The 12678-nt window shown below is 36.3% G+C and overlaps 1 protein-coding gene across 1 annotated transcript in view; it reads right to left on the bottom strand.

The window, feature by feature from the left end:
- ERBB2 (erb-b2 receptor tyrosine kinase 2) overlaps positions 1-9302 on the bottom strand; it is a 71568-nt gene extending 62266 nt beyond the window's left edge. Inside the window, exon 1 of the mRNA XM_014053492.2 lies at positions 9088-9302. Within this exon, the coding sequence (XP_013908967.2) occupies positions 9088-9169 (82 nt within the window). The 5' untranslated portion in view covers positions 9170-9302. The remainder of the gene's footprint in view (positions 1-9087) is intronic.
- Positions 9303-12678: the final 3376 nt, after the last annotated feature.

Raw genomic sequence — 12678 nt, 5'->3', positions numbered from 1 at the left:
TTATATTGTTCTCATTCCATGTCATTAGCATATGATTAAGAAATAAGTATTCATATTACTTGTAATAATTTTAATACTTATATTTTCAAAGAATGTTTTAACGTTGGTTGAACCTTAATGAAAATAAAATACAACAAATAAATAAAGACTCAAATCTTGGCTAAGCAGGTGATTAACAAATATTCCTTAAAGAAAATTTTTAAAAGTCCAAACCCATATTATCATCAACATAGCTGATTCTTGTTTTGCAAAGGAAGGAAGGAAGAAAGGAAGGAAGGAAGGAAGGAAGGAAGGAAGGAAAGAGGGAGGAAGGGAGGGAGGGAGGGAGGGATTTTATAATCTGTAAATAATTGTATACCTTCAGCAAAGATAATTTAGTAGAATAAGGTTTCTGTTAAAGTGATGCTTATGGCGGGCACATGAAAACTCTCTAAGGAGATTGTATTAATATAACCTAGAGCTTTTTGTTAGTAACAGGGAGATAAAATATGTTTTGGAAGCAAATGGTTGGATATATATATATAGAGAGAGAGCACTAAGAAACCACAGAATAGTTTAACATAACATGGAAATTATATAATTTATAATACTACAGAGTAAAACTCACCTACTGTCTGGAACATGGACTCCTGAGAAATTGATTTTCATGTAGTTGGGAAAAATATTATCCACCTATTAATTTATAAAGTGTCTTTCCATTGAACATTCATTAATTTTTATATATAATTTTTATTGAATACATGGACAAAAAGATAAACATAAGAACATATATAAAGAAAAGTTAAGGAAAAGGAAAGTATTAGTATAAATAAAGAAAAGAAAAAAAGCAATTTCTGATCTTCTTTATAGTAGTTATAGACCAAATTATTATCCCTCCTCACTAAGATTATGGTTCTCCTCTGTTCTGTTCAATCTTTTTAATATTAATTTCTAATATTGATTTGGAAATCCAGAAATCACCATTTCATTTTCCCCTTTTTAGAAAAAGGTTAATCAAAGGCTTCCAACTACATTTATAAAAATGCTTGTTTTATCTTTAATAAACAGGTCAGCTTTCACATGTCTGTATACCGCCATCTTCACAATCTATTCCTCTCCATTGTGGGCCATTGTGGGTATTTCATTATTTCTTCAGTGTTTTGTATATAGCAGTCTTGCTGCAATTACCATATACAAAATCAATCTTCAATAATATTTTTCTAACTAGTTATCCATAAGACACAATAGGGCAATTTTAAAAAATCTAGTTCAATTAGAATATTAACTTTTTTTAAAAAAAATTATTCAGTATGTATTCATATATTTTTTTGTTTTTCACTAGTCCATTCATGAGGAAATTGTGTTTTTGTGTTTTTCATATTTCCAATACTGATTGGGAATTCTGACGAGCTGCAATAGTTTCAGCTATCCACATAAATTACAAATGGAGAGACTATACATCCACTCAAGAAACATTTCTCCTTTTGAAAAGAACATGTAGGTATTAACATTCTGAACTCTTGTTTAGTTATACAGGAAGAAACAATGCAGGAAGAAAATATATTCAACTGCTCCAACAATTACTGAGTTCAGTTCCGTTGTTATTTTTAAGATTCTAAGCATATATGACCTTGACTCTAAAGTTCCTGTAAATTCCCATTAGTTAAGCAAGGACTCAAAATAAATCATCCTATATGATGCTGTTCACAGATTTATATAGTTTAGGATTTTTTTTGTAAGATTTTTTATGGTACTTCATAGGTAGCAGATTCAAAACAATGTGCTCATTATATAATACTCTTTGGAGTACAAAGCATAGGAAAGTTGCAACTTTCAAGTGTCCTTTTGCTATTATGCTAAGCATGCTATGCTAAATCTCTTCTAAATTGAACCAATCGTTATTTCCGTCTAGCATCCCTACTGATCTGCAGGAGTTTCCACAGAAAATATCATTTGCCTTAATCCCTCTAGAGCAGGGATGTCAAATTCACAGCCCACAGGCTGGATGTGTCACGTGCTGGCCATGCTGACCCCCAGTTTAACGAAGGGGGGGGAAAGTCACCAAACGTCATGTGATGTGATGCCACAAATTTGATACCCCTGCTCTAGAGCAATGTTTTCCAATCTTGGAAATTTTAAGATGGGTGAACTTCAACTCCCAGAATTCCCCAGCTAGCAAGGCTGCTTTGGGAATTCTGGGAGTTGAAGTCCACACATATTAAAGTTCTAAGGTTGAAAAACACTGCTTTAGAGCTTTATAACAGAACACATGCTAATGGAGGCAGAAGATATGTCAATCCTTCAGTGGCCCGGCACACAAAAGTGTACTTTCCGAAGTTCAGATTTGGTAACCTTAAATATGGGTGCCGGTATTAGTTCCAATCCTTGTTCTAAAGCTTCCCAAAATAACATCATGAAGCACTTCAGATATTCAAAAAGTGTTAGATAAAAGTGATCATTATTACCTACGAGTAGCAGCTGTGACTTATTAACAAACTGTTGCTAGGTTCTGAAATAACAATCCTTTCCTCTTTCAGGAACTGTTCTTGTGTTTCAAACTGCTTGTAGGAATCTACAGGTCTTGTAAATCTGAGTGACACTCCAAGGGCCACTTGCATGGCTTGTTGCTCCCACTCTCAAACATAACCCTACTGGGAGAAGGTCAGAAGACTAGAATAGTGTTGCATTAACAGCAGCACCTTGATTTCTCTTCCAGGAGTAATCCTCTAATTTGAGGGTGGCAGGAGTTGGGAATAGAGAGGAAGAGAGATCAGTATTTAAAGACAAGAGATCTATAGTGCAGCCACAACAGGAATGGCTCAGTTAAAATTTTATTAACCACTATAATCAGGCAGGCAGTTACTTTGATACATTAATCTTCTCCCTCCCACATGCAATTCCACTGCATGTTAGCTATGTACAATCAGGGATGTTCAATGTGCCACCTCAGACTCCATACATTTCCTAAACTCATTTTTATGGCTGCAAATCTCCTTCAAATGTCAATGCCTTTTCATCTTGAAACAAGAAATTCATGAGAACTGCTGTATAACAGTCAATGAACATAAAATTGGCTTAAAATAGCTTTAAAATGAGATGAAACCACCCCCCATCCCCAACCCTATTCTGCAGAAAGAAATGAAATACATAGCTTTTCTCCAAGCGTGTCATTTTTATGGAAACATGTATAGGAGCAGGAAATCAAGAGAAGCCTGTTCCAGGTTACCATAATTCTACAAGGAATGCATTTCTCTAAGCACATACTGTATGTCCTCTTGTACTTGAGCATCCTCTGCAATATTACAGATGATACAATTGAACAAGGAAAGAAGGTCTCTTCCATTTGACTAGAGATGCTATTTTGCTCCTATTTCTCATTTCCACTTTTGGGGACCTTGTAACAGAAAAAAATCCAGGCTATCTAGAGCTAGTTAATGTCCTTTAAATTAAACTGAGAAATGTCATGGGGAAGTGAGGTCAAGAGTTGCATTGGGAAAGTAGACTTTTCTCTTGGTCTGAAAACCATTTTGGTTTAATTTTTAATAAAAACTCTGCAGTGGAAATATAATGAAGCGGAAAGCAAAGGAATCTTCTGATGAAAGCTTGAAAGTCACCTTGGCAATAAATTAAGCCTATGGAAGTTGCATACTATATATTTGAATGCCAAAATAACATCTTCCCAAATTGTTGTCTCAGATTACTATTCTTCTCTTGGTCTGAAAACCATTTTGGTTTAATTTTTAATAGAAACTCTGCAGTGGAAATATAATGAAGCGGAAAGCAAAGGAATCTTCTGATGAAAGCTTGAAAGTCACCTTGGCAATAAATTAAGCCTATGGAAGTTGCATACTATATATTTGAATGCCAAAGTAACATCTTCCCAAATTGTTGTCTCAGATTACTATTCTTCTCTTGGTCTGAAAACCATTTTGGTTTAATTTTTAATAGAAACTCTGCAGTGGAAATATAATGAAGCGGAAAGCAAAGGAATCTTCTGATGAAAGCTTGAAAGTCACCTTGGCAATAAATTAAGCCTATGGAAGTTGCATACTATATATTTGAATGCCAAAATAACATCTTCCCAAATTGTTGTCTCAGATTACTATTCTTCTCTTGGTCTGAAAACCATTTTGGTTTAATTTTTAATAGAAACTCTGCAGTGGAAATATAATGAAGCGGAAAGCAAAGGTATCTTCTGATGAAAGCTTGAAAGTCACCTTGGCAATAAATTAAGCCTATGGAGGTTGCATACTATATATTTGAATGCCAAAGTAACATCTTCCCAAATTGTTGTCTCAGATTACTATTCTTCCATGTAACTTCTTTTAAGCAAAGATCTAAGTGTCTTTTGATGCTCCTTGACTGCAGAACACAAGCTCATATTATTCAGAATTTCATTTGGTCGCAGCATATCACAGTTAATCTAGAAAAGATATGATAAACTTGTGTTTGAAAGTGATTTGAATTGTAGTACCGATGTATTCAGTTGGGCCCATTCAAGAAGTTCAGAAGTTGCTTGAGAGAAAAGTAGAACACGTTTACTATTATTTTCAAAAGAAGCAGAGACATTTTATTCTAATTACTTCCTCCGAATGATATGGTTTGAAATAATTCTCAAATTTAGTCTGGGTTTGTTGTCAGTATATATAGAAGAAACCACAGATCTCTCAAGGAGAGACTGCCACTTAAAACTAGTTTATGTGATGCCATAGGCCAAGTATTTTAAATACGGCTTTTTGTTTGCTTGATGAAGAACTATGCAGAATTTAAAACCTTGCAGAATATTTTGTTATTTGATTTTTTTTTAACCTTTAAAAATGTTATTCCACCAGTAAGGATTGTGAAATGTATTGCAGCAGTAGTCATTACAACAAACGTTTATGTGATTGTAGACATTGTACAAAGAAATGTTATGGTGGCAAAAATTCAGAAAATATATGCCTTTCAGTAAAATTTGATAGTTAGAAAAATGCTACCAGATTTTGTAAACCAATAAACTGCAAAGTAATATAGTCAGAGGATCAGGGCTATCTGGACCTAAATATGGCATTTGAATTTCATTTTCTTACTGAGAGCTCTTGCTGAAGCCTTATTTGAAACTGATAAATATAAGACCAGGTTATGATATATTCAATTAAACTACAGTTAAATAAATTATGACTTAATACAATGTGCAGATCCAGCCCGAGGGCAGGGCTGGTTCACCCCAATCTTACAGACATGTACACTCCCAAATTTCCAGATGCTCAAACTTGTAGAAAGGCAAGACCAGCCTGAATATGAAGTAATGTCTTAAATTCCTAACTATAAATCACTGTCATATATCTGGAATGAGGAAGAACAGAAAGGCCTCAGCCCCAGGACCTCTTTCTTTGGATCTCAACCAATGGATCTCCTTTATTGCTGATGCTCTCAAAAGTGGCTTCTGCTGTTATTGGCCACTGAGGTTACTACTGAAATCCTTCCATTCCAGTTGCTGGGAACTGCCCTCAATGGCCATTTCAGGCTGCATCAAGGACAAGACATCTGGTATCTGCGGAGACATCTATCTTTCATAATATCAGGTCCTTAATAAATACAAGTTCAGCATCTTTTGAAAGAGGGCATGCCTGCATTTGAAAACAGAACTCTCACTTTCTGGAAAGAGTATTACTCTTATGTTACACACCTTAATTTATAAGAGAAGACAGGTGGATTCAAACAACTTGCTTTGTTGCAGGTCTTCACCATTGGGTGTATTATACACTTTCTGCTGTTTCTGTAAGTAACCAAAATAGTAACTAATACAGCTATGCAAAGGCTGTATGCAGTGCCTCTGCATGGTTGTATTAGTTTTTGTTTTATTACTTGGAGATAGGGGTGGTATGGAGTAATGGCACCACCTTGTCTTCTCTGCTTTAACTTCATGGTTGTTTATGGGCGACTTCTGGATGTCGCAAGGCACGTAGATAGAAAGCTGCTAGCACTACTATTTCCTCTGCCTCTCTCAAGAACAGAATTGCTTTTTATCTATTGTTCATGTCCGCTTTCTCCTGCACTTCTATTTTTCACCTGTGAGTTGGGCTAGGCTTGGGCTCAGGTTTAGGACTCTTTCAGAAAAATGGTAGACCCTTGTTCAAAAGTAGCCTGATAGTCTGCTTCCTAACATTTCTTAACATTTCTTCAGGCAATCTAACAGGTGGCTAAACATGACTTTCCAAGCACACATCTACACTTGTCCAATCCTGCCATGCCACACCTTACAGAAGGTGATTGGTGGTTGGTTCCCTGCCAGTCTACAATGCTTGGCAGGAGGAGAAATGAAGCTGAGAGATTCTACCAATCACTTTCTTTACTCATCCTTCATTAAATCAATAAGAGCAAGATCACTCACCAGCCTTGTTATTTTGACAGAGTAGAACTTGACAACTGAATCAGCAAATTTTTTGCCAGCATTACTTCGAACTCAAGGACTTGTGGGCATCCTTCAATAAGTTATCTAACTGTGTCCAAATGTGGAATGCCACAAATTAAAATACTATAACAATCAATGTAGTGTATATGCTGCTTTAAATCAAAAAGTACAGAACAAGGAAGCACTAGTGAGACAAAAGAAGGTAATAAAAAAACCTTCTCTGCATAATTTATAGCATGCTATTAGCATTATTTTTATTGCCACATCAAATGTTTTGCAACATTCCAGAAAACACCATCAAATTTGGCGTCTCTGACTCAAGCACCATTATTATCAATTCAAGTTAGCACACACATAAAAAGCTTATCTTTCTATCTAAAGTTTAAATAGTAAACATTTAACTTGGGGTGTGGGATAGAAAGAAAATAATTTAATTTTCTAGAGAGGCAAGCAAAAATTAGTACTGTATGCTCCATTTAATGCCTACATTTAAAAAAAATAATCCACCAGTGTTTTTGAAACCCATTGTCTTCAGTCCAGTATCACACATCTACGTATCAGTTCTCCAGAGACAACTGCTGACACTAATCAGAAGAAAGTTTATATCTATTTAAAAAGGCAAAAGTTTTTCAACATAATTATATTTATTGAGACACTAAATTGAGATTGTGAAATGCAGTGTGAATTACAAGTCCACCTTCCTTTTGAAAAGACCGTCACCTCTGCTTGTGTTTTTGTGATTTAATGTTCTTCTCTTTCTTTTCTGACTTTTAGAAATTTACCAGGTAATATTCCTCCACCACTGACCTGATTTCCCCAGAAGGAAGTCCACAAAAGGAAGATCATCTTTTCATGAAGCCTCTCAGAACACTAAATAAGGCTAGGAGAAGCCTTATTTAGGCTGAAGAATACCAGCAGTACAAACTGTTTTTCACACTGGTGTCTTCCAGATATCTTGGTCTACCATTCCTATCAATCTCCTATGATTATGTAAGCCCATTACATCTTGGGGAAAAAGTTAAGGAGATGGATAAGAAATTCCTGGTTCTTCTGCACCCATTTGGCCTGAGATTCATGAGACCCATGAGACACCACTTATTAATCCCTAAATTTCATTCCTTTAAATTCAAGGAACCCAATAATATTTTCACAATATTTCCTTAACAGAACCCATTCAAATAAGATATGCAGCAAAAATGCCTGACCTGCATATCATGAATTATTTATTATTATTAACCAGATTCAACTGAACATTTGTTCTCAAATCATCCTTAACTTATTCAACTTCTTTGGAGTAGTAAGATCAAGAAAGGCACTGAGAGAATATTGGGTGTATGTAAACAACCTAAGGCCAAAAGAGTTGGACAGGACAGCATTTAAAGATGGGAGTGGAACATCCATAAAAGGTACTTATAAACCAACTTTTGAAAAGTAGCAAAATGTTCAGTATGTAACCGTGAACAATTAAAAGACAGATGGCAGGCCATCTCTATTTTTGATGGACAATTCCTGCTGGGATTATGACCAGCAGCACTGAACAATGATGAAATGTATAGTTTTCTTTCCTGTAAACTGATATCATCCAATAATAATACATTTCCTATTCCACAAGTCCCAATCATCAAGCTTATCCTGTCTGGAAATTATGGCAACTGTGATCCAACACTTCAAGTTTGTATAAGGCTCTAGTTTGTGGAAGGCTGGTATGCCAACTTGATAAAAATGAAATCCACAAACTCAAATGTGGCTTACTTTTCAGTAGCCTAGGATTTCATTATAAATCTAAATCAGATCCAGCCAAACTTCATATTCGATTAGAACTACTGGCCACTGATTATTTTTTGACAGTAAAATTATTTTAGATTGGTGCTTCCATTTTTTCGTTCTGAAAAAAAAAATCAAAGTAAATGGGCTCCAGGGAGATTTAAAAATTAAAATTCTTTGAATATATGCAAAAGCTGGGACAAACCCGCTTCTGCCACCGTCCATTGAGAGCTTCAGCTTTTTATCTCCCTTCCTTACAAGGTAGAAACATTCTCTCTTATTCACACATACGCTTTTGTATAGCAATCCAGATAACCCCTAATTTAACTCATGAGTAATTCAACCAGACTTCAGACTTCAGGCTCATAATCACTGATTATGAGTGCACGGATTGCAACAAAACAGCCAACCAGAACAACAACAACAACTCCTTTCTCGAAGGGCGGGGCTGTAAAGACAATCTCCTACACTAGATCGACTATAGACCCGGACCCAAAAGAGGGAAATGATCTCCCGAAGAACTAGTAATCCGGTGCATTCTCCTGATTTGCTTTGTTAAACTAAAATCCGGGCGAACCCGTTGAGAAAAAGTCAGTTTTCCATGAAAACTTCTCAGATCCCATCTGCAAAAGCTGCCCCCCACAAAACCCACCGAGTTTAACAACCGAAGTTGCGTTTATTCTCTCTCCCACTCGCCTCGCCCTGCCTTCCCTCAGGGTTGGCCCCTATACAAGAGTAGTTCCATGCTGTTTATCGACCCCGTACAATAAAATTACACTCTCACACAGAAGGCGTAAACCGAGAAACTAATTGGCACGCAAGATTGTGTCTGTTGTGCAATTCTTCTTTCCCTCTTTTTCCCTTTTCTTTTTTTTCTTGGCTCCCTCTCCCATTAAATCTTCCATGATTCAAATCACACGTACAATGTATAAGCATTCACAATGACTTACCTTGGGTAGTAGACCCGCTTGGCCAGACAGAAACCAAGAGAAACCCCATTCCGAACCAGCAGGGACAAAAAATGTGGCCCATTGTTTTATCATTGCAACCCCCTGCGCATAATGTTGTTCTAGACTAAGAAGTGGAGTTATTTCTACACAGCAATCTTCAAAAATGTTCCCACCAGCTTCCCTCCACACTTCTTGGCTACCAACTTTTCAACTCCTTTCACTTCCTTAAAAAAAAAGTCACCACCTCTGTGGGCTGGTTTTTTTTTCCTTCTCCGCCAACGCTAAACATCGGGAACGCGCCGAGCGCGGGCACGAGAAAGATTCCAGTTCCCCCGGGAGCGGCTAATGAGCTCCTCTGGGAACGTACGAAAATTATGCCTATGGAAAGTACAGCAGAAGAAGAAAGCTTTCTCTTTTTCCCCCCCTTTGATTCAGTACTGCTGAAGTTCAAATTTTCTTTTTGGCTTCGGATTTTTTTTTTAACTTGTAGATCATTGGTTGACTGACGAATGCAAATCTTTAAGTAACATAGAAATATGTTACTTTATGGAGCCCACGTTACTAACGGAGCCCACCCTCCATTAAAAAATTGCAGAACAAAAAACATGATCGATAAAATTAGTACCATAAAACGTTACACATCCACAAAGATCAGTAATAACGCCAAAATTTAGATGATATATTTGTAAAGTGCTTCTAAATTTGTATTAATCTTGTATTGTCTTGAATGAGTGGGAAGATTGTATCAATCTTGAATGAGTTGATGGGAAAAAAGCTATTTGAGAGACTGATTAATCAGAAAGATTAGCCTGAAAGATTAATTGTAAAGTTTTTAACTTTGATAATAGAAAAGCATACTATCTATGCATAACAGGTTTTTTCCCCTAAAGGGCTGAAAGAAATCAATATTATTTTCTCACCTATTTCAAAATACAAAAGAGTTACTGATACAAAACAGTTTCAATAAATAAGTAAATAAAGCTATAAGGTAAAAGTTATATTTACTTGTATACCAGCATTTAGGGATGTGTGCATATATTGTGTTTGCATAAAGAGAATAATTTGTTTTTTTATCTTTTAGTTTTTACCTAATTTTTACCTAATTATTTTTTTACCTTTCCATAAGAATCATGAATTAAAATTGCCCTAATCAAGTTTTTAAAAATTCACTATGTAACCCTATGTTTAATAACCGATATTACTGAATTAATGAAGACTAATTTCTGTATAAGATATGACTGCAATATAAAACAAAAACATAATTTTAATCAAAAGCATCTAAAAGGGAACACGTGTAAGTCAAAATGTAGTTATTTAAGTTTATCATATTATGTGTTCACTGTTTTTAAACTACGAATTAAGCTGTGGATATTTATGAGTTATTCAACAATACTATGGTTTTGTGGAAATTGTAGAATGACTATAAGTATTGCTTATGTTTACAGTAAATTTCATGCACTGTGAATTAAACTTGAATTCTCTTTCTGGGAAACAGGTGCTATGTACTGTAGGAAGTTAGCACCCATCCCTCTCCTAGAAGAATAAAATATTCTAGGAAATATTAAGAAGGCAGAATATTATATTTCCCTGGATCAGAAATGGAGTGTTCTTAGGCAGGAAACAGACTCACTCTTAATAGCCCCATTTTCTTAATGGGCCATTAAGATGCCCAAGGCAGTCTATTCTACATAATAAAGAGTTCTCTCCTTCAACTCCAGAGTAATGGGATTAAGGCTAGTGTTAGCCCTTCACCACTCAACACATGGCACCTGGAAATTCAAACTTGGACTCAAAACAAAGCCTAGAGTTGCCCCTGTATGGCCCCATGGGAGTCTGACAACCAATCAGAATACAGGAAACAGAGGAATAGGAAACAGAGAGTATAAAGTCTGGAACTTTCAGCCCTTCTTTCTCTTTCTTGTTCTTCACCCAACATTGAAACACGTGATCACCTTTTCTGTTCAGGACTCAAGCCATGTGGTCCTGTCCACTAGTAAACCATCTTTCCAAGCAGCCTCCATGTCTCTAGTGTCTTTTCCCCCACTTGGAACTGAACCCAAAAGGACATTTCTTCCAACAGTACTTTAACAATAAAAATGAAACATAATGTTTATTTCCTGCTTTCCACTCAACGGTCAACTGAAATTATGTTTCTAGAATATAATGATCTCCTCAGATGTGGCGTGGGATGAATGGTGGGAAAATCTTTTCTGCAATGCCCCTCCTTTTTGGAAATGAAGTTGCTCCAGAAAGCATAATCAAAACATCAGAGAGGCCCACTTACAGGCTTCATGGCTGCTGTTTGGCCTCAGGCAAATGCCCTTCTCTTTCGCTAGGCTGTTAAAAAATTACCTCCGGCCTCTTACATGCACTTGCATACCTTACTTGGATTGAATGCCTCTAGAGGAATATAATGCTTTTTAAGAACACCTACAATACCTGTTTGAAATGTCCCTGATGACTAATCAGCAGAATGTGCAAAAGAGTTTTAGCACGTAGGTAAAGGGAGAAAGTTATAAAGGAAGTGAGCCCAATAAATCACAAGAACTATATTCTGCCATGCCCAGTGAAATAAACAGGAGGGTGCAGCTGCAGCATCATTGCTGGAGAGAGGCCTGTTCAACTTCTGGATATGAACAGCTCATAAGGGTCTGCATGGAGTGATGACAAAACATGTTTTGTCATTGCAAACTCCATGACTTCTTGCATACTTGGCTGAGACAGAGGGATATAAGTACATTAGAGCACAATTTGCACAAAGTCACTACAAAAGTTGACATTCACTGCAAGTAGCAATGCAACAGTTGGATTACTGTATGGGTTTGCTATTTTATTTATTTATTAATTTTTTAAATTAACAAAAAAGAAAAGCACTGTGGGAAGTTATCATCCAACCCTCTCCCAGAAAAATGAAATATCCTAGGAAATATTGAAAAGGCAGAATATTTCTCTGGATGTGAGGAGAAAGAAACATGTTTTAAGAGACAGAAAAGTTGCCTGTAGCTTCCTTTCCATCCCCACTTTGTCAATGGGCCATTGAGAATGCCAGGCTAGTTACTTTGCATAATAAAGACTTCTCCACTGCAGCCCCAGGGGGGATGGGAGTAAAGGCATGATAATGTTGGAACTTTACTCTACTGATCACAAGGCATCTGAGAACTCATCACAGCCTAGAGAGTAGCCCCTGCATGGCCCCATGGGAGTCTGACAACCAATCAGAATGCATTTCTTACACAGGAACAGGAAACAGAGAGGTGGGACTAAACAGGGTATAAAAAGCCTAGCAAGCCCCTTCCTCAGCCCTTCTCTGTCTCCATGTCTCCAGTGTCTTCTTCCCCACTTGGAGCTGAACCCAGAAGGACATTTCTTTCAACAGCACAAAAATAGTTATAATGTAAACACAAAAAATATACATAAACAGTGCATAAAATGAAAATGTATAACCAAAAAAAGCAAAGTATATTTCACTGTAGCAATCAAGTTACAATTACATACACAATATTATATAAATACACAAATTTCTAATGCATTTATTTAACTATCATTCGGCATTTTTGATCTACTGTATTTTGTATAAATGAGTTCCATCTT

Source organism: Thamnophis sirtalis, unplaced genomic scaffold, assembly GCF_051295495.1.
Source record: "Thamnophis sirtalis isolate CommonGarterSnake01/CBP01778 unplaced genomic scaffold, rThaSir2_p1.2 scaffold_4, whole genome shotgun sequence".
Taxonomy (NCBI): domain Eukaryota; kingdom Metazoa; phylum Chordata; class Lepidosauria; order Squamata; family Natricidae; genus Thamnophis; species Thamnophis sirtalis.
This window is presented reverse-complemented; position numbering and strand designations above follow the sequence as displayed.